Source organism: Aquarana catesbeiana, linkage group LG10, assembly GCF_042186555.1.
Source record: "Aquarana catesbeiana isolate 2022-GZ linkage group LG10, ASM4218655v1, whole genome shotgun sequence".
Taxonomy (NCBI): Eukaryota; Metazoa; Chordata; class Amphibia; order Anura; family Ranidae; genus Aquarana; species Aquarana catesbeiana.
In genome coordinates this window covers 173,932,422-173,953,998 of record NC_133333.1, presented here as the reverse complement: position 1 = coordinate 173,953,998, position 21,577 = coordinate 173,932,422, and the positions used below count along the sequence as shown (strand labels likewise).

The following is a 21,577-nucleotide window of genomic DNA, read 5'->3' as shown; positions in this document are numbered from 1 at the left end:
AGCTGTGTAACGAATTCTTGATGCACTCTCTCTCTCTCTGCCTGATACCCAAAGACCTCTCTAATAGCTTTCAAATTGCTTTAGGCAAAAAGAGAAAAAAAAAAAACACTTTACCACTACAGACACCGTAATTAAATTATGGTTTCTGAGATGGTTGCTCTTTGGAATTACAGGTCTTTCTCATAGGTCAATGTGCAACTTACTTTGATCTGTTTCATCAGGGGGGATTTCGCCCTCATCACTTTTGTCATCTAGGCGCGGCTCCTGGAAAGGCATGACCGGATCCTGTTACACAGATAAAAGGGACAGGTTACACTTCCTGGTGGCTAGGAAAAAAAATATACACAGGAATGGCGATGTTATAAAAAAAAAAAATAATAATAATAATAATAATAATAATACTGACTTTTCTTAGTGGAGCTAGATGCTAAATTAATGTGCCACCCTGATCATGACAATGAATAGCTCAAAACACGTTTTGAAATCTTTCAGGTTCATGCTCTGGCAAATATAAGAAGAGAAGCAAGACGTGAACTGCATCCTAACTGACATGTCTCCACTTTAACAGGACTCCAAGCAGCAAGCATTCAGAAGGCTTACTTAGGCACATCTCCATTATTAATGCACTCTGAATCCCATACAGCTCTTTCAGTGGTAGAGCAATTTAGCCAAAAACAATACAAAAAATTCAGCTAAAATGCAGCACCTACTTTGACTTTCTTTTACAGGACCATACAAATGAAGGACTATTAAACCAAAAAAAATAAGATTTTTGTACTTACAGTGCCTTGAAAAAGTATTCATACCCCTTGAAATTTTCCACATTTTGTCATATTACCACCAAAAACGTAAATATATTTTATTGGGATTTTATGTGATAGACCAACAAAAAGTGGCACATAATTGTGAAGTGGAAGGAAAATGATAAATGGTTTTCAAAATGTTTTACAAACAATTCGGGTATGTCTCTACCAGCTTTGCACATCTAGAGTGATATTTTTGCCTATTCTTCTTTGCAAAATAGCTCAAGATCTGTCAGTTTGGATGGAGAGCATCTGTGAACAGCAATTTTCAAGTCTTGGCATAGATTCTCAATTGCATTTAGGTCTGGACTTTGACTGGGCTATTCTAACACATGAATATGCTTCTAATATCTCAACCATTCCATTGTAGCTCTGGCTGTATGTTTAGGATTGTTGTTCTGCTGAAAGGTGAACCTTCACTCCAGTCTCAAGTATTTTACAGACTCAGGTTTTCTTCTAAGATTGCAGTGCAATTGGCTCCATCCAACTTCCCCATCAACTCTGACCAGTTTCCCTGTCCCTGCTAAAGAAAAAAAATCCCATATCATGATGCTGCCACCACCATGTTTCACAGTGGGGATGGTGTGTTCAGGGTGATGTGCAATGTTAGTTTTCCACCACACAGTGTTTTTACTTTAGGCCAAAAAGTTCAATTTTGGTCTCATCTGACCAGAGCACCTTCTTCCACGTTTGTTGTGTCCCCCACAAGGCTTCTGGTAAACTGCAAACTGGACGTATGGTTTTCTTTCAACAATGGCTTTCTTCTTGACACTCTTTCATAATGGCCAGATTTCTGGAGTGCACGACTAATAGACAGATCCTCCCACCTGAGCTGTGAATCTCTGCAGCTCCTCCAGATTTACCATGGGCCTCTTGGCTGCTTCTCTGATTAATGTATTCCTTGACCGGCCTGTCAGTTCAGGTGGAGGGCCATGTCTTGGAAGGTTTGCAGTTGTGCCATACTCTTTCCATTTTCAGATGATGGATTAAACAGTGCTCCGTTAGATGTTCAAAGCTTGGGATATTTTTTTTATATTCTAAGCTCACTTTGAACTTCACAACTTTATCCCTGACCTGTCTGATGTGTTCTTCAGCCTTCATGTTGTTGTTTGTTCACCAAGTTTCTCTAACAAACCTCTGAGGGCTTCACAGAACAGCTGTATTTGTACTGAGATTAAAGTACACACAGGTTCCACTAGATTTTAGTTAGGGGTATCAGAGTAAAGGGGGCTGAAAACAAATGCATGCCACACTTTTCAGGTATTTATTTGTAAAATTTTGAAAACCATTTAATAATTTACTTCCACTTCACAATTATGTGACACTTTGTGTTGGCCTACCACATAAAATCCCAATACATTTACGTTCTTGGTTGTAACATGACAAAATGTGGAAAATTTCAAGGGGTGTGAATACTTTTCCATGGCACTGTACCATAAAATCTATTTATAAGAGTCCACTGAAGGGACACAGGAATTCAGATATAGTAGGAATATACTGCAGCTTACAGGGGGTTTAGGGCACTGGCAAACAAAAATTGTAAACCAGGCCTTGTATAATGCTTCTTCCACCGAGCAGGTCTCGATGTTTTGAAAAAGCAGTACCAGGACAAGCAAAAAACAAACAGAGGAGGTGGACCTGGGTTCCTCAACGCATTCAAAGAAATACATTTTATGGCAAGTACAATAATCTCCTTTTCCTTCTCGTTCATCGAGTCATACAGGAATCCAGAAATAGGACATTCCACAAGCAGTCCAACTGAAGTCAACAGCCACTGACAGGTCCAGAAAGGAACTAGAGATCATCTGCAACTCAGGACTACCTAATAGTCTAATGCCTAAATGCGAACCAGATACAAAGTCCCTAAAGCTGTCACCGACCCAGAGAAGGCCATAGAGGATAAACCTGATGCTCAATACCAGGACAGAGGAGATAGTCACCAAGGAGAATAACTGCATCTAAAGGAACATTGAGCCTTAATCAACAAGAGGCTGTGAAGCAAAAACAGGTGTAACAACATGATTACATACCAACAGCATGATGTGGTCAACCAAAATGAACACTGAGGCAAGTTCCTAGACAAAAAAAAAAAAAAAAAAAAAACACAAAAGGTCCCCAGATGTTGGAAACTTGGACAAAAAAACAGGCCTAAAAGAGAAGATCACCTGGTCTATATGTGCAGGTTCAAGCCCTAAACTCCAAGTCTATAGTGTCCAGGGAAGTAAGGTTCCATGAGAAGAGTGAGCATTTACAACTGTGGAGTGAGGGGCAGGAACCTTAGTCACACAGCATAGAACATTCACCTGATTAATGACCGAACCAAGGAAGGGACTTGAAGGAACTTCCTCAGGGGGCTATGGATCTGCCACAGAAGGACCTATTCCCAGGTAATCAGGTCCCACGAAGACCTCTGGACATGCTATATCATCAACAGTGGGTTCTTGCAGCAAGATTCCAGCATGCTCTGTCTGCTGACAATCTAGACCAGCACAAAGCCCTTAAGTGATGCTTTCTTTCTGTTGTGCAGGGAAGGAGCAGCCAGGTGCTCAAGCCTCTCATTTTGGTATGGAGACTACCCTTTCAGGACAGCCAGAAGGTAATGCATTATCTCTAGGGAAGACTGCCAAGAGCTCCCAAAAATTCATGGGGGTGAAGGTCCTGCAACACTAATTGGTTTTCATTGGAGTCCAGGTCAAGAATCACAGTGAAATCCCTCAACGAAGGATCCATCTGTTCTGGTGGACCAGAACTAAGCACGAGAATTGGGGACACCCCTGGCAGCAGAGTCCTCCAAGAGTGAGAATATGAAAACACCTTATTTTCCCAAAGAGAAAAATACAAGCAAACGCTGAAAAGGCTAAATTAACTAAAGGAGGAGAGATTATGTTAAGATGATATTTCCTCAACACCATACAAGACCTTAAAGGGGAAGGAGTCGTAAATGTGCCGAGTTAACAAAGGTTTTAATAACCCATGTGGTGTAATTTAAGGATTGAACTGAATAGCCTTGCCCATTGGTGACTGATCAATACAAACATTAGACACCTGTTAGGTCCTAACTGGTTGAAGCTTGCAAGCATTAGGTCTTTCAGAAGGGTTCAGACTAGAGGTCGACCGATATGGGTTTTTCTCTGGCCGATGCCGATATTTAGAAATCTCGGTGGCCGATGGCCGATATGTGATGCCGATGGCCGATATGTGATGCCGATTTTTTTGGGCCGATATATTGGGCCGATTTTTTTTTTTTCCTTCATCTCATCAAATTTAACAGTTAGACCCCTTTCACACTGGGGCGTTTTTCAGGCGCTTTTGGGCTAAAAATAGCGCCTGTAAAACGGCTCCCCTGCAGTCTCAGTGTGATATCCTGAGTACTTTCACACTGAGGCGATGCGCTGGCAGGATGTTAAAAAAAGTCCTGCAAGCAGCATCTTTGGAGCGGTGTATACCACCACTCCTGCCCATTGAAATGAATGCGCACCGCTGCCAAAGCGCCTGCAAAGCGTTTCGGCAGCGGCACTTCAGGGGCGCATTTAACACCTTCCTCGGCTGCTAGCTGGGTTATAAGCTCCCCGCTAGCAGCCGAATAGCGCCGCTAAAATGACGCTAAAGCGCCGCTAAAACTAGCAGCGTTTTACCGTCAACGCATGCCCGCTGCAGTGTGAAAGCAACCTAAAGACCCCTTTCACACTGGAGCGGTTTTCAGGCGGTATTGCGCTAAAAATACCGCCTGAAAACCGCCCCTAAACAGCCTCCGCTGTTTGTTCAGTGTGAAAGCCCGAGGGCTTTCACACTGAAGCGGTGCGCAGGCAGGGCGGTGAAAAAAGTCCTGCAAACCGCTTTTTTGGAGCGGGGAAGGAGCGGTGTATTCACCGCTCCTTCCCCGCTCCTGCCCATTGAAATCAATGGGACAGCGCGGCTATACCGCGGCAATACCGCGGCTATAGCCACGCTGTACGAGGGATTTTAACCCTTTTTCGGCCGCCAGCGGGGGGTAAAACCGCACCGCTAGCGGCCGAATACCGCTGCAAGAACGACGGTACAGCAGCGCTAAAAATAGCGCTGTTGTACCGCCGACGCCCCCACCGCCCCAGTGTGAAAGGGGCCAAAGTGATACAGAAAATTTTTTACATTTATTAAACAAACCTCCAATCAGTTCACTTGTATGTATAATTTAGATAAAAAAAAATATATAAAAAAAAACTATATCTTAAAAATAAATACACAAAAACAGGTAATCAAAACTTTTGGACGAAAAAAATGGGCTAACTTTACTGCTTAGTTTTTTTTTTTAATTTATTAGTGTATTTTTTTTTTAAAAATTGCGTTTGAAAAACCGCTGCGCAAATACCGTGTGACATAAAATATTGCAACAACCGCTATTTTATTCCCTAGGGTCTCTGCTAAAAAAAAAATATATACAGGTAAAAGCCAGTAAATTAGAATATTTTGAAAAACTTGATTTATTTCAGTAATTGCATTCAAAAGGTGTAACTTGTACATTATATTTATTCATTGCACACAGACTGATGCATTCAAATGTTTATTTCATTTAATTTTGATGATTTGAAGTGGCAACAAATGAAAATCCAAAATTCCGTGTGTCACAAAATTAGAATATTGTGTAAGGGTTAAATTTTGAAGACACCTGGTGCCACAAACTAATCAGCTGATTAACTCAAAACACCTGCAAAGGGCTTTAAATGGTCTCTCAGTCCAGTTCTGAAGCCTACACAAACATGGGGAAGACTTCAGATTTGACAGCTGTCCAAAAGGCGACCATCGACACATTGCACAAGGAGGGAAAGACACAAAAGGTTATTGCTGAAGAGGCTGGCTGTTCTCAGAGCTCTGTGTCCAAACACATTAATAGAGAGGCAAAGGGAAGGAAAAACTGTGGTCAGAAAAAGTTTACAAGCGATAGGGATCACCGCGCCCTAGTCAAGATTGTGAAAAAAAACCCATTCAAAAATGTGGGGGAGATTCACAAGGAGTGGACAGCTGCTGGAGTCAGTGCTTCAAGATCCACCACCAAGAGACGCTTGAAAGACATGGGTTTCAACTGCCGCATACCTCGTGTCAAGCCACTGTTGACCAAGAAACAGCGCGAAAACCGTCTCACCTGGGCTAAGGAAAAAAAGAGCTGGACTGCTGCTGAGTGGTCCAAAGTCATGTTTTCTGACGAAAGCAAATTTTGCATTTCCTTTGGAAATCGAGGTCCCAGAGTCTGGAGGAAGACAGGAGAGGCACAGGATCCACGTTGCCTGAAGTCTAGTGTAAAGTTTCCACCATCAGTGATGGTTTGGGGTGCCATGTCATCTGCTGGTGTCGGTCCACTCTGTTTCCTGAGATCCAGGGTCAACGCAGCCGTCTACCAGCAAGTTTTAGAGCACTTCATGCTTCCTGCTGCTGACCTGCTCTATGGAGATGGAGATTTCAGGTTCCAACAGGACTTGGCGCCTGCACACAGCGCAAAATCTACCCGTGCCTGGTTTACGGACCATGGTATTTCTGTTCTAAATTGGCCAGCCAACTCCCCTGACCTTAGCCCCATAGAAAATCTGTGGGGTATTGTGAAAAGGAAGATGCAGAATGCCAGACCCAACAACGCAGAAGAGTTGAAGGCCACTATCAGAGCAACCTGGGCTCTCATAACACCTGAGCAGTGCCAGAAACTCATCAACTCCATGCCACGCCGCATTAATGCAGTAATTGAGGCAAAAGGAGCGCCAACCAAGTATTGAGTATTGTACATGCTCATATTTTTCATTTCATACTTTTCAGTTGGCCAACATTTCTAAAAAATCCCTTTTTTGTATTAGCCTTAAGTAATATTCTAATTTTGTGACACACGGAATTTTGGATTTTCATTTGTTGCCACTTCAAATCATCAAAATTAAATGAAATAAACATTTGAATGCATCAGTCTGTGTGCAATGAATAAATATAATGTACAAGTTACACCTTTTGAATGCAATTACTGAAATAAATCAAGTTTTTCAAAATATTCTAATTTACTGGCTTTTACCTGTAATGTTTGGGGGTTCTAAGTGGTTTTCTAGCAGAAAATACAGGATTTTTACTTGTAAGCAACAAATGTCAGAAAAGATTTAGTCTTTAAATGGTTAAACTGAGAACTTCTACACACTGAGTTCAGCTCATTCAGAAGTGTAAACATTGTATCAATTCAGGTTCTTTTTATCAGATTTGGCAGGCTGCCCAAAGAGGGGAGAGAAGTGCTACACAGAAGACTACAGGCAACTTGTATTGACTTCAGAAGTCATTTGCAAGTCGCGCTGAGTTATATCGGCATTTTTTATCAGCACAATCGGCCGATGCCGATTAAGAAAAAAACACCAAATAGGCCGGCCGATATATCGGTCGACCTCTAGTTCAGACTAAACATTCATCTAAAAAAAAATCTTCTTTACATAGTGCAGTGATAGCAAACCTTGGAACACCAGATGTTTTAGAACCCCATTTCCCATGATGCTCATGCACTCTGCAGTGTAGTTGATCATGGGAAATGTAGTTCCAAAACAACTGGAGTGCCAAGGATTGCCATCACTGACATAGTGTATAAGAGCTATAACTGCAGCAATCCACTCCCTCCTCTGTACTCCTCATAGATGCATAAGGATTTTATCACAAATCTGCACATTTGAAGGGTTGTACACAAGAGAAGAATGCAGATAAACAAGTAAAACTTATGTAGGAGGAATGGTTTTATCTCTGTGTATCATCTGAGGCTATTCACTTCACTGGGTATAAGTGAGGGTTTACAACCACTTTCATTCAATCTAGCTTAGCTGTCTGTGGAATACCAAAGGGGTAGCACACCCTAACCTAGTCTAATTGAGTACCAATTAGGGTGGATTACTGGTGCATCTGTGGTCTGAACAGACCACCATGTATGCATAGTCTCTTTCAAAAGGGAATTGGTCTGACTCCTTGGTGGGGCTCAGGACCCTTTAGGATGTTTCCAGTCTGCACAAAGAATGAGGATTATAGCAGGTGTAGTGCAAAGTTTTTGCAGCTGTTGTAGCTCCTCCAAAACTTCAGCATAGTAGGGTCGACTGTCCTCTAATGCCCTGTACACATGATCAGGATTTTCATCGGAAAAACCATCCAAGGTTTTTCCGACGGAATTCCGCTCAAGCTTGGCTTGCATATACATGGTCACACAAAAGTTCTCTGAACTTTCGACCATCAAGGACGCGGTGACGTACAACACGTACGACGGCACTAGAAAAGAGAAGTTCCATACGAAGCGATGATTTTGAGCATGCATGGTTTTTTGCGCATCGGAAATTGCATACAGATGAACGGAAAATGAAAAAATAGAGAACCTGCTCCCAATCTTTTGCTGGCAGAAATTCTGCCAGCAAAAGTCCGATGGAGCATACACACGGTCGGAATTTCCGACCAAAAGCTCACATCGGACTTTTGCTGGCGGAATTTCTGATCGTGTGTACGGGGCATAAGTGTCTAGAGAAGACATATTGCTTCCACATAGTGTTAAGCAAAGGCCTAATATGAGGCAAAAGCCTCAGATAATCACAAACCCAGAGAGCTGGTCCTGATGAGGGTTTCTGGTGGCCAGAGGTGACTCAGTCACTGTGGGCAGGCAGTGCAAATAGACCAGAGATCCATGTGGTGCTTTAGATGTGGGAGCCGCAGATGGATGGTGCTTCCTTCAGGCTGAACAGTGGGAAAGCGTTCATACCGCATGTTGCTTCACCCAGTGGAATTTTGTGCTCCATCTTTCAGCCTCAACCCTTGTCATGGTAAAACCAGTGGTGCCAGGGGAACCCTGCTGACAGCTGATGACTCATCGCTTGTCAAAGACGTGGCGGGTGACATTATTTTTAACATGGGTTCCAGGACATTACTCATTTTTTTTAACGTGGGTTCCTATGGAACACGTTCAAATCAATGCATTTTTGTGCCTCTGCGTTTTACTTGCAGCATGCAGCGTTTTCCATGTAATAGACTTCAATGGACCTGCATCCAAAACACAAGCACTGCGTTTTTACCGCAATTTTTTTCTTTTATATACACTGTATATAGCTGGTCGCTAAGGAGCGGACCAGGAAACTGGCTCCTGCGTCCTTGACAACCGGTGAGTCATCAGCTGTCAGCGGGGTTCTCCGCCGACAGCTGAATGTGAAGAAAAAAAGATTTGCCAGCTAAAAAAATTCATGAAAAAAATGGCGTGGGATCCCCCCAAATCCATGCCAGACCCTTCAGTTTGGTATGGAATTGGAGGCGATATTCCCATGCAAAAAATAAAATAAAAAATGGCGTGGGGTCCCCCCAAAATCCATACCAGACCCTTATCCGAGCATGCAGCACAGCAGGTCAGGAAAGGGAGGGAACAAGCAAGCCCCCCCCCCCTCCGAACCATACCAGGCCGCATGCCCGCAAAATGGGGGGGTGCCATGGGGCCCCCCTTGTTGAGGGCATGCGGCCTGGTATGGTTCAGGAGAGGGGGGGGCGCACTCAGACCTAGAGGGGGGATCCCATGCCGTTTTTTTTTTTATTTATTTTTTTTTGCGGGCAATTATTTTTTTCTTTTCAGCTGACAGGCGATGACTCATCAATTGTTAAGGACACGTTGGCCGGCTTCCCGGCTCACTTATTAGCAACCGGCTATATACAGTGAATGTAAAAAAAAAAACACACACACAAAGGAGCAAAAAGCCAAACGCAAATCTCGGTTAAAAAAAAACATGGAAAGCACGGCAAAAAACATTTAAAAGCAACATTAGTTGCAGTAAGTTGTGATTTAAATGATAGAAGTCGCACACTAAATTAACAAATTCCGGTCTTTAAAGCTTACCACATACAGTGCAATACGGTTGTAAAATCTAATTTAGATTTATTAATGGCCATGTAGTGTAATGGCCTGTCTGATTGGGTATAAATGGAATGGATGGATTGGCTCTTAGGCTGTGATATGTATGGTCTGCCTGGAGTTCAGCTTTACTATAATCAAAAGAAGTCATCTCAAAGGCTGCTCTGGCTGGCAAAAAGCCACACTCTTGAAAGCCAATGGAGCAGATGATAAACACTAAGAAAAGGTTTAACCTTTCTCCACTTCACTAAAACAATGTTTCTATTGCTGGTTGTCTGGGTGTTGTGGAGATTTCCATGTACTGCAAAAGATGTCACCAGGCCAGAAAGTGAGGGGAATACTCACCTACAATATAATACAAATGCAATAAAAAAACAGAAAAGGGTTCCAGTCCTTCTCTGCTTTAAAGCTAAGGGAAAATTTGTGTCTGAATTTGGGTCTTGAAGCAATTTGAGAGGACTCTCTGACGCAACAAATATGTAACAGATTTGGTAGAAACCACATTATGAATTGAATAGATCCAGAGACAGGCAACTAAAATGATATGCAAATATTGACTTTCCCTGTAAATTTGTGGTTGCCTCCACCCCTCTTCACTTTCTAAGCCCCCTTTGGCCCATTGCGGTTATAGATGGCCCAAACTGACCAAAAGTGAATCTCAGGACAAGGCCATTATTTTACAGGAAAAAAGTCTACATCTGCGTGCAAAGCCTACATTGCTAGATCCACTGATCTGAAGCATTTTGCTTTCAATATATTATTAAGGTTTTCAATTGAACAGTACAAACATTCCAAGATACAAGAAAACATACAAAGTCTGTACCTGTCACAGCCCATCAGAGTACTTCTAACCAGCTCATCAGAGCACCCGAGTAGCTGTCACATGCCCATGCCTCATACAATATACATTGGGGGTGTTTGCTTTCCAATATGGGGTCATTTTGTGGGTAATTCCACTGTCCTGGTGCTTCAGGACCTTCAAAAGTGTGGTAGGTCATCAGGAAATTATATGTGTAATTTATGCTCCTAGACCGCCTGATGGTGCTGAGTAGCTGTCACATGCCCATGCCTCATACAATATACATTGGGGGTGTTTGCTTTCCAATATGGGGTCATTTTGTGGGTAATTCCACTGTCCTGGTGCTTCAGGACCTTCAAAAGTGTTGGAGGTCATCAGGAAATTATATGTGTAATTTATGCTCCTAGAACGCCTGATGGTGCTCCCTGTATGTTGGACCTCTCTATGTGGCCAGGCTGTAAAGGTCTCACATGTGGTATCGCCATACTCAGGACAATTAGCAGAATGTATCTTGGGGTGTAATTTTTGCGATGTTCATGCCATGTGTTAGAAAAATCTTATAAATTGACAACTTTGTGTAAGAAAAAATGTTTTAATTTTCTTTCCACATTTTCCAAAAACTTGAACAAAAATGACATGTTCTAAAGACTCATAATGCCTCATAGAATATACATTGGGTGTTTGCTTTCCAAAAGGGGTCATTTTGTGGGTAATTCCACTGTCTTGGTGCTCCAGGGCCTTCAAAAGTGTGATAAGTAGGAATTAAATTAGATGTAATTTATGCTCCTAGAACACTTAATGGTGCTCCCTGCATGTTGAACCTCTCTATGTGGCCAGGCTGTGATAAAGTCTCACACATGTGGTATCGCCATACTCAGGAGGAGTAGCAGAATGTATTTTGGGGTGTAATTTGAAGTATGCTTATGCTGTGTGAGAAATAACTTTCCAAGAATTGTGGGAAAACATTACAACTTCAAAAAACTCACCAAGTCTCTTTCTAAATACCTTGGACTGTCTACGTTCCAAAAAGGGGTCATTTTGGGGGTATTTGTACAGTCCTGACATTTCAGGGCCTCAAGAAATTAGATAGGCTGTCAGTACACCAGGTGTGATCAATTTTTAATGATTTGCACCATAGATCGTAGACAGTAAAGTTAGCCCATTTCTTTTTTATATTGGGAAAGATAATGTTACGTCAAGTAAATTAATGCCCAACATGGCACGCTTCAAAATTGTACCCGCTTGTGGAATGGCGACAAACTTTTACCCTTAAAAATCTCCATAGGAGACGTTTAAAAAAATCAGGGTGTATGCTTTGGGTTACAGAGGTGGTCTAGGGCTAGAATTATTGCTCTCGCTCTACCGATCGCGACGATACCTCACATGTGTGGTTTGAACACAGTCTTCATATGTAGGCGCTAGTCACGTATGCGTTCACTTCTGCATGCGAGATCGTCGAGCATGAGCATGAGATGACCTTATAAATATGAGATCTGGGGTCAAAAAGACCTTAGATCTCATATTTACATTAAAATGCAATAAAAAATAAATAAAAAAATTGTCATTTAGAAAAAAAAATTACAAAAAAAGGCCCTTTAAGAGCTATGCAGTGATATGGAGATGGGTGGGGGCCCATCTTCCCCTCACTTGTCTCCATACCCAGGGCAGGCGACAGACGCGATCGCCTCCGCCACTGCCAACAGCTCTGGTAAGCGGCAGAGGCCCTCTCCCGCCGCCGATAAAAGTGATCTTGCGGCGAATCCGCCACAGAGACCAATTTTATTTTGTAGCGGACCGCCCGCTGAATTAGAAGATACCGGGGTTATGGAGCTAGCTGCTGCCATAACAATATTCACTGCGATTGGCCGGAGCTGCGATGACATCACTCCCGCGCATGAGCACGGGAGCGGCGATAACATCACTCCCGTGCATGCGCGCGGGAGCTGCCGGTAATGGCACATTCAGGAGGAGGGGTGCAAGGTCTCTAACATCCACCAGCTCCGTGATGTCATCATGAAGGAGTGGAAGAGGACTCCAGTGGCAACCTTTGAAGTACTGGTGAACTCCATGCTCAAGAGGGTTAAGACCGTGCTGGAAAATAATGGTGGCCACACAAAATATTGACACTTTGGGCCCAATTTGGACATTATCCTTAGGGGTGTACTCACTTTTATTGCCAGCGGTTTGGACATTAATGGCTGTGTGTTGAGTTATTTTGAGGGGACAGCAAATTTACACTGTTATACAAGCTGTACACTCACTACTTTACATTGTAGCAAAGTGTCATTTCTTCAGTGTTGTCACATGAAAAGATATAATAAAATATTTACAAAAATGTAAGGGGTGTACTCACTTTTGTGAGGTACTGTATACAGTAAATTACAATCAACTTTATAGAAAATTACTAGTATCTTTTAAATAGGGTTGCACCGATACCACTTTTTTAACACTGAGTACGAGTACCAATACTTTTTTGTAAGTACTCGCCGATACCAATTACCGATACCTATCACGTAGGTAGGGGGGTGGTTTGGGAGGGGGGTTGTAAGGGAGTTGGGCGAGGCTGGGGTGAGGACAGGGTGGGAAGTAGAGGGGTGAGGGCAGGGTAGTTGAGGGTGGGGTGAAATAGGGATTATGGGGTGGGAGAATTGAGAAGAAAAAGGCTGTGATTGCTGGGGGGAAGAGGATGGGAGGGTCATTGAGAGACATGGGGGCAGAGGTGACAGCTGGCGGGGGGGGGTTGGGGGGTGGCAACACAGGGAGGGTGCAGTACAGGGCGTTAGGAGGGTGTTAGGAGGGCGCAGTACAGGGCGTTAGGAGGGTGTTAGGAGGGCACAGTACAGGGCGTTAGGAGGGTGTTAGGAGGGCACAGTACAGGGCGTTAGGAGGGTACAATACAGGGCGCAGTACAGGGCATTAGGAGGGTACAATACAGGGCGTTAGGAGGGTGCAGTACAGGGCGTTAGGAGGGTGTTAGGAAGGCACAGTACAGGGCGTTAGGAGGGTGTTAGGAAGGCACAGTACAGGGCGTTAGGAGGGTGTTAGGAAGGCACAGTACAGGGCGTTAGGAGGGTGTTAGGAAGGCACAGTACAGGGCGTTAGGAGGGTGTTAGGAAGGCACAGTACAGGGCGTTAGGAGGGTGTTAGGAAGGCACAGTACAGGGCGTTAGGAGGGTGTTAGGAAGGCACAGTACAGGGCGTTAGGAGGGTGTTAGGAAGGCACAGTACAGGGCGTTAGGAGGGTGTTAGGAAGGCACAGTACAGGGCGTTAGGAGGGTGTTAGGAAGGCACAGTACAGGGCGTTAGGAGGGTGTTAGGAAGGCACAGTACAGGGCGTTAGGAGGGTGTTAGGAAGGCACAGTACAGGGCGTTAGGAGGGTGTTAGGAAGGCACAGTACAGGGCGTTAGGAGGGTGTTAGGAAGGCACAGTACAGGGCATTAGGAGGGCGCAGTACAGGGCGTTAGGAGGGTGTTAAGAAGGCGCAGTATAGGGCATTAGGAGGGTGTTAGGAAGGCACAGTACAGGGCGTTAAGAGGGCGCAGTACAGGGCATTAGGAGGGCGCAGTACAGGGCATTAGGAGGGTGTTGTGATGGTGCAGTACAGGGCATTAGGAAGGCGCAGTACAGGGCGTAGGAGGGCGCAAGGTGTTCCCTGTATGCAGCCAGTGGACATAGTGGCCTCTCTTCCAGGTTAACTCCTTTGAGAAAAATGCAAGGTGTCCTGTGATTGGTGCCTGTGCCAAGCAAGTCCCTGTGGCTACTATACACAGGACTCAGAAGGTAGCAGTGATTACTGTAGAAATAGAAACAATTCCAAGCTGAACCAATGTAACTATGTTATAAAATCCATACCCGGAGGTCAGTTTTAACTCTTTCTCCCCAGATATGTATTATTATTAAAGAGGATTTACATTACGTGCCAGCAGTTTGAGCAGTGCATTACAAAATAAAGGGGGACAGTAACAGTTACAAATTCAAGACATGAGGGTTTGGAGGGCTTATGATTTATAAGGTATTAGCTGTGAAGGAATGAGTAGAAGGTGAACGTAAAGCTCAGTTTTTAGGTATTTGCGGGATAGGCGGTCAATAAATTGAGGGCTTTTCAGGGATCTCCTAAATACACATGAAAGGTGCATGGCTTAAATTTTGTGTTCAATGAACAACAGGGCACAAATAGTATGAAATCTGTAGGTTGTTCAGGCTGTACAACACACTCGGAGTCAGAATTTGGAGATTTGCCTCACGCTAGTGGTTACAAATTTATCCAAGAACAGAAAACAAGGAATTCTAATTGTATTCCAAGTGTTCTCTGCCACTTGGGTTGTCATGGTAACAGCTGATACTGGACAGGGAAAGTCATGATTATAGCTGGAAGTAGAGTGAAGATATATAAATAAAAAAAAAAAAAAATCTTCCTTCCTTTTGGAAAGAACGCATGAATATATAAGAAGAATGTTCTACAGACAGAAGGTGATTATTTATTGATAGAACCCAAGTGCAGATACTTATATTCTGGTTTATAACACAGGTTGTCAGCCAGTGCTGTGTAACCAAGGGGATAATTCAGACAAGTTCAAAGGGTTCCTCTACCTGCTAAAGTACATTAAGCATATCATTATGTACAGTGTTTCAGTAAGCATTAAATGATTTATAACAGAGATCTGAGGAATATTTTTTTTTTTTAAGTTAAAGCTGAACTCCAGGCAGATTAAATTCATACAAGGGAGCTGTTTTACTTTACAAAGGATTTGCATTTCTTTCTATCAGTTCAGACTGCCCTACTAGTACAGTTCTGTCTAGTAGGAGAAGAGAAATGGAAAAAAGAGGGTGCACCAATATTGTGCATTATCCTCAGATATATTTTATTAAAAGAATAAATTAAAAACTACTCACAAACATGTGAAAGAAAAACCGCAATATAAAATAGCCTTCAGATGATGGCAATCGGTCTAACAACAGTCTCCAGATGGTAATAGAGAAGACTTTGAGGGCCACTGCCGGTTGACGCGTTCCTCAGAGTATTTGTTTTCTGTCTAGTAGGAGACAGGATTTTAATCCTGCTAGACTGGTTAATATTTACAGGTCTTGTCCCTCCCCCAGGCTGTGACTGGCCAGCAGTAAAGCAGCACACTAATGAGCTCATTGTTCTGGTATGGAGTTTGGGGAGGACCCCATGCATTTGTTTTTTTTGCCACGGGGTCCCCCTTAAAATCCATACTAGACCCCAAAGGGCCTGATATGGATTTAGGGGGGAGCCCCACAGTGTTTTTTTTTCCCCCCAATGCTGACTCTCCTATTTACATTTTGCTATCTACAGGGCCCTGCTGACAGCACGGATGACTCATCATCGTTAGGGAGCTGACACCCGCCATCTCCCTAACAACTGAGGACTCATCCCTGTTGCTGATAGGCAGGTGCCGGCTCCTAACAACGCGGTCCATTGAGTCTTTATTTATACTTTTTTTTATTTTTATTTTTTATAGATCTAGGTTTGTCCCAAACAAGTTTGAATCCACTTACCGTTGACTGACTCACTACCACTGCTAAAAGTCTATCTCAAGCATCAACTAGCCTTTCAGTAAAATAATACTTTCTAAGGTCAGTTTTAAACTTTCCTCCTCCTTTGATCTCGACTTCATACTGAAAATTTTGCCCTCATAAACCTTATTCACACACTTGATGTATTTGAAGTTTTCACTCATGTCTCACCTTTCCCATCTTTACTTCCAGACTGCACATACCAAGTTCCTAAACTCTCTCCTGATTGGTTTTACCCAGTGCCGGGACAAGTTCATCCAGCGCCCAGAGCGAAAGTGCCAAACCGAGTCCCCCATCCTGTGTAAGGGTGTAGGATGCAGCACCAAAACATATAACCCACGTGGCATCCTGGCGAAGCCACGTGGGTTTGTGGCGTTACACGTAAATACGGATCCAGGTGACATCAGTCCCGGACCCAGTGTTATTGGAACCTTACTTGTGAGCGCCGTGTTTGCACTTTTTAAATACTTTTTATACATTAAAAAAAGTGAGCATTTTACCTCAGGAGTGGCTGAGTAATATGTGATTGCTAGAACCTGTGCACTAGGTGTGCCTAAAAACATGTCACCGTGTCATAAGGCGCGATGACGTCAGACATCGACAAAGCTGCCGACATAATGTATGGGCGGCATGTACAGGTCAGGTGGAGGGCAACCAACCTTGCATGCGCGAAATGGCGTACACGCGAGAAAAAAAAAGGTGCAAGAAAAGGGGGGGATGCCCCGAGATGCTACTAAGCACAAAGGCCCAATGATGTTGCAAGGGTTTCCAGTGCGATACTCCCTGGTGGTTTCCCTCTTTAGTAATCGCTGTAGCAGATCGTTTTGATCTTTTAAAAATTATCTGGATGCCACAATTAATGTACTATTTACTCACCTCGTTGGGTTTCACAGAAATATTTTAAGAAACTTGGTACGGTTTTTTGAGATCTGATATGGGGGGACAGGCCTGACAAAATTTAATATGAATGTTTACAGTACCCAAACTATCAAGGGGGCTATCGATACCAAATCCCTGGTTATGTCTTGGTGGCCCAACTTCAAGATCTTGCAGGTTAGGAAAAAGGTGGTTTGCATATATCTTCTTATAATATACTTTGCTGTTTAATCAACATACTTATAAATCAGGTAGATTGTGGGATAAGGTCTGGCAATCCATCAAATGCTGGGTATCACAGGGTACACCGGATTTACTCCACTATAGTCAAATAAAGCGCTTCCTCGAATTTACCGGCTGGAAGGGTTTTCCAGGTGGGAACGTGCTGGCATTGCAACTCTGATGCAGCTGTATTCCAGTGGAGTGCTGAAAACATATCGACAGCTCTGTATGGACTACATTTTGGATCGAAGGTGGTTCTTCCAGTACCTACAAATTAAGACATGCTCTAAAATCGTATGGTTTGGTCCCAAACGTCTCTTTTCCTTTTTTCCCCATTTTAGACAGTGTAATAATACAAAGGGCCCTATTTCTAAAGTCTATACACGTTTGCTATCCAACTCACTTCTTAGTTTTCCTTTCCCATGTAGGCAGAAATGGGAGAAGGATGTCAATGTGGATTTAGGGGACATTTGGGATCAAATAATGAAAACTATTCAGTTGGTCTTGTCTCCAACTCAGTCACCCAACTTTTTATCCTGCATAGGTCTTACCGAACTCCAGCGCTTTTGCTTAAAATAGGCAGGAAGGAAAATCCTGAATGTGCAAGATGTGCTCAATCACCTGGTTCTTCTATTCATCTGTTTTGGAGATGCCAAAAATTACATCGGTACTGGCAGGACGTGAGAGATGGTATCAACTCTGTTTATAATGCTGCGTTGACTCCAGACCCCGTTCTATGGCTCTCAGGGTGCATAAACCCCAACAATTTGTAAACACGATCAGGTAGTGGCCATTATAAGATTGCTTGTTATGGCTCGTAAGGTAATAGCTTCCTGCTGGGTCTCGCCCAATCCTGCCCTTGGGGACTGGATGCGGGAACTGGACAGACGTGTAATGTTTGAAAAATATATTTATGTTTAACGAAATGCACTCTGGAAGTTTGAAAAAATGTGGCAAAAATGGATAGATGCTTCATGTTCTAACTTAGGCTCACAATAAAGAGAAGGCAGTACCTGAAGAACTGGCTGACCTGACCCATATATCTTCCTTCTTTTCTTTCTTTTTTTTTATATATATATATATATATATATATATATATATATATATCTATCGTGTATTGGTTGCCCTGGTATACTTTTGGAATTTTTGGAATACTGGATCATAACGAATTAAATGTGTTGCTAATGTTAACGTTCTATTGGTTTAATTTAGTAAGTAAGGGAGGGAGCAAGGCGGAGAGTATGGAGAAGGAAGAAAAAGGTGGGAATGGAATTTTAGTTGTGTTTTTGTGTTTCTTTTTTCCTTGTATGTTCTCTTTTTTCTTTTTGCAAAGCATCCCAGCTGCAGCATGAGTACAGCTCTGTAAAGCGGTTATGTTTTAACTAAAAAAAAAACTAAGAAGTGAGTTAGGATTGGTAAAACCACAGCTCAGCATTCTGCTTTACCATCCAACAATAGGTTGTATACATACCTATCCAACAGTCCCTCATCGGAGCTGGCATCTTCTGAATGCTGGTCTTCGGGCCTATTCATTGGCCAACAGGGGATGCACAGGGACTAGTCATCCCAGCACTCAGGTACAGCGCTGGGGAAAACCATACGCAGGCAGGAAGGGGCACTTATGTCTCCTCTACAATAAAAGCCTGCCTGCTCGCTGTTTCTTATAGTGGAACTTCAGTTTCGCTTTTAATATTTAGTATCCCAACAAGGTCATTTTCACTGGGTACTTTACAGCAATTGAAAAAAAACTTTAATTATATCCAACAAAGTGCAGCACCCCATTCATATTCCCCACATAAGAAACAGTGACGTTTCAAGACTGGACTACAAAAGTACTCCAAGTCTAAGAAAGAAATATTTGTGGAAAACCAGTGATAACTGAACTCCCATAAGGGTCAATTCACATAAGAATCACACATGAACGCCGTCTGCATTCCCCTGCAATACAATTTGGCAGACCATTCATTTGAATCCCTAACATACTGTAGCTCCCCTGGCTCCCCAGGGTCACTTAGTTGAATGCACCCCACAGAGCCCCCTCCCTCCCAGCGCCCCTCCTCCCTTCATACCACTGCCAACTCAGTCCCCCTCAAACCGACGCTGCTGAAACAGGGATATTTTTTTCTTCTACTGACAACACCGACTTAGAGATATTTTTCCTTCCAGTTGCACCCCTTATTCAGGGACATTTTCTTTTCTTATGTGACATCACAGATGAGGGGGAATTTCTACCTTCCAACGACGCGGCATTTTTTCCTCACACTGATGCCGGGGCATTTCATTCTAAATCACTTTCAGACTGATTTTTTACTGCGGGATAGAATGTTACATATGTTTTGGTGATTGAAAAAAGGTGTGCATTTTCGCTGCTTTAAACAGATTGCCTAATTATATGACCAATCTCTGGTAGTAAGTGAACATAATCATGACTACTTAAACATATTATAGAAAATCCCTCATATCAAAATCATATTTATGACATCAACTCCTTATACACTTGACATAAAAAAAAATTCCAAAACATAAAAAAGGGCAATAAAGTGAAAGTAGCACTCCCTCATAAATGATGTGCTACAATTCAAACACGTGTCAGTGTTTAGGGCCCTTCACCCTTAAAAACGATGTGCTTCACTGAAAAAGCTTCCAAATAGTCCACAGTTTATATCCAAAAGCATAAAGAAAAAAAGGTGCAAAACTGATTGTTTGGAGTCATCGTCATGATGGACTCTCCGATCACCTGACACCTATCAGCCTCATCCATTGGACACTTGCCCTCGTTGATGGCCGGCTACACTACGATTCTCCCCTCCCCGTTTGCTTTTATAAGCCAGTAAGTATACCATTCAGCTATTGCACAGCCAGGATCGCACTGCGCTTTACATCAGCAATCCACATAAAACATACACAGGTAAGCAATCACTTGCACCTCGCTATTTCATACTGCCTCTGCGACCATGCTGTCATTCTGCCCGCATGTATTGCAGTTAATATTTTAAATATTGTGCTGTGCCATGCCCATGGTGAGGAGCCTGCATGTATGCTATATGACATGCTTATTCATACCTATACTGTCAGTTTTATACTCTTGCATTTTATGGCTTGTTGTGCCATCCCACTGATCTTACATTATTTAATATTTTTTGTGTTAGATCGGTCTACTCATCTGTTTGGTTGATCCTTGTGAGCTTTGATGTGATTTTTGGCGACATAGACGCTGCGTGCTCCAACCATACATATATTATACTTTATATGCTCTCTGTTATAGGGGATTTTGACACATATCTATAAGCCTCACGTATGAACCCCAGAGCTCCCCTCTCTGTGTGACTGAACAGGTCTAGAGATGAAAGCCCCTCCTACCGATGAATTCTAATGTGCATTATATTTTAAAGAACACAAACTTTGTGAGTACCAATCATCTCCATTGCCTGTCACCATATGCCTTGCTGTTCAAATACGTACTGTATCTTTACATATTTGTTTATTTTTCATCATTTTTTGTATTTCTTACACATATTTTTCTGTTGATAGAACAAACAGCTTGCTTCAATTCTACCCCTGAGGAAGGAATTGAGTATTTACACCCATATCCTGAAACATGTTGGGACTTTTGTGACCACACACTCCATCTCATTTGGAGATCATCTGTGTGCTCCAAAATGTAGCTGCTGTTTATTGTTTGTATCCAATAACTGTTTTTAGGTGTATATATTTGTGTATGTGTACTTATACCCAATACATTTTGTACTGCTTTATACAATGTTACTCCTTTAAAGTCTGGTTCACCCTCCTCTGCCTGCACTATCCCTGGGGCATTTACCTCTAAAATTGCTAGAGAGATTGGCAGCTTAAACCATACTTTACTCTGAGATCTGAATTTCTGACGTAATGGTGACAAGCTACAGTACCTGCCCGCGAGAATGTGTTTTCAGTGCGATCCCATCGTGCTGGTTCTCGGCGACAGGGTACTGTACATCTCGCGCTGGCTGCAATAGAAAAAACACATTTTCCTATTGCAGCCAGCGCGAGAAGGAATTCCCCTCCAAGAGCATACCAGGCCCTTAGGTCTGGTATGGATTCTAAGGGGAACCCCCTACGCCGAAAAAACAGCGTGGGGGTCCCCCCCAAGATCCATACCAGACCCTTATCCGAGCACGCAGCCCGGCCGGTCAGGAAAAGGGGTGGGGACAAGCGCCCCCCCCCCCCCGAACCGTACCAGGCTGGAATCTGGGGGCCCCGTTTAGGAGCAAAGCTACAGCAGTTTCCAGCTCCTCCAATGTTATAGGGGCATCCGTCAAGCATCTATCAGTTTGAGACAGAGTGGGAAAGTGAATGTTATCTAGAAATTGGGAGAGGTCGGTGCTCATATAAGTAGCCCTAGAACTATAAAGTTCCTGATAGAAGTATCTGAAAATTGCCAGGACTTCTTCGGATTTAGGGCAGACCATCCCAGCTGCTGATTTTATTGCATTGATAAAGTATTA

General features: G+C 43.0%; 1 protein-coding gene across 3 annotated transcripts in view; it reads right to left on the bottom strand.

Annotated features, from left to right (window-relative positions):
• Nucleotides 1–21,577, bottom strand: part of PRKCZ (protein kinase C zeta) — a 608,643-nt gene that overhangs the window by 182,232 nt on the left and 404,834 nt on the right. For all 3 annotated transcript variants that reach the window (XM_073602984.1, XM_073602983.1, XM_073602985.1), the window contains one exon: nt 204–285. In XM_073602984.1, coding sequence (XP_073459085.1) covers nt 204–285 — 82 coding nt within the window. The remainder of the gene's footprint in view (nt 1–203; nt 286–21,577) is intronic.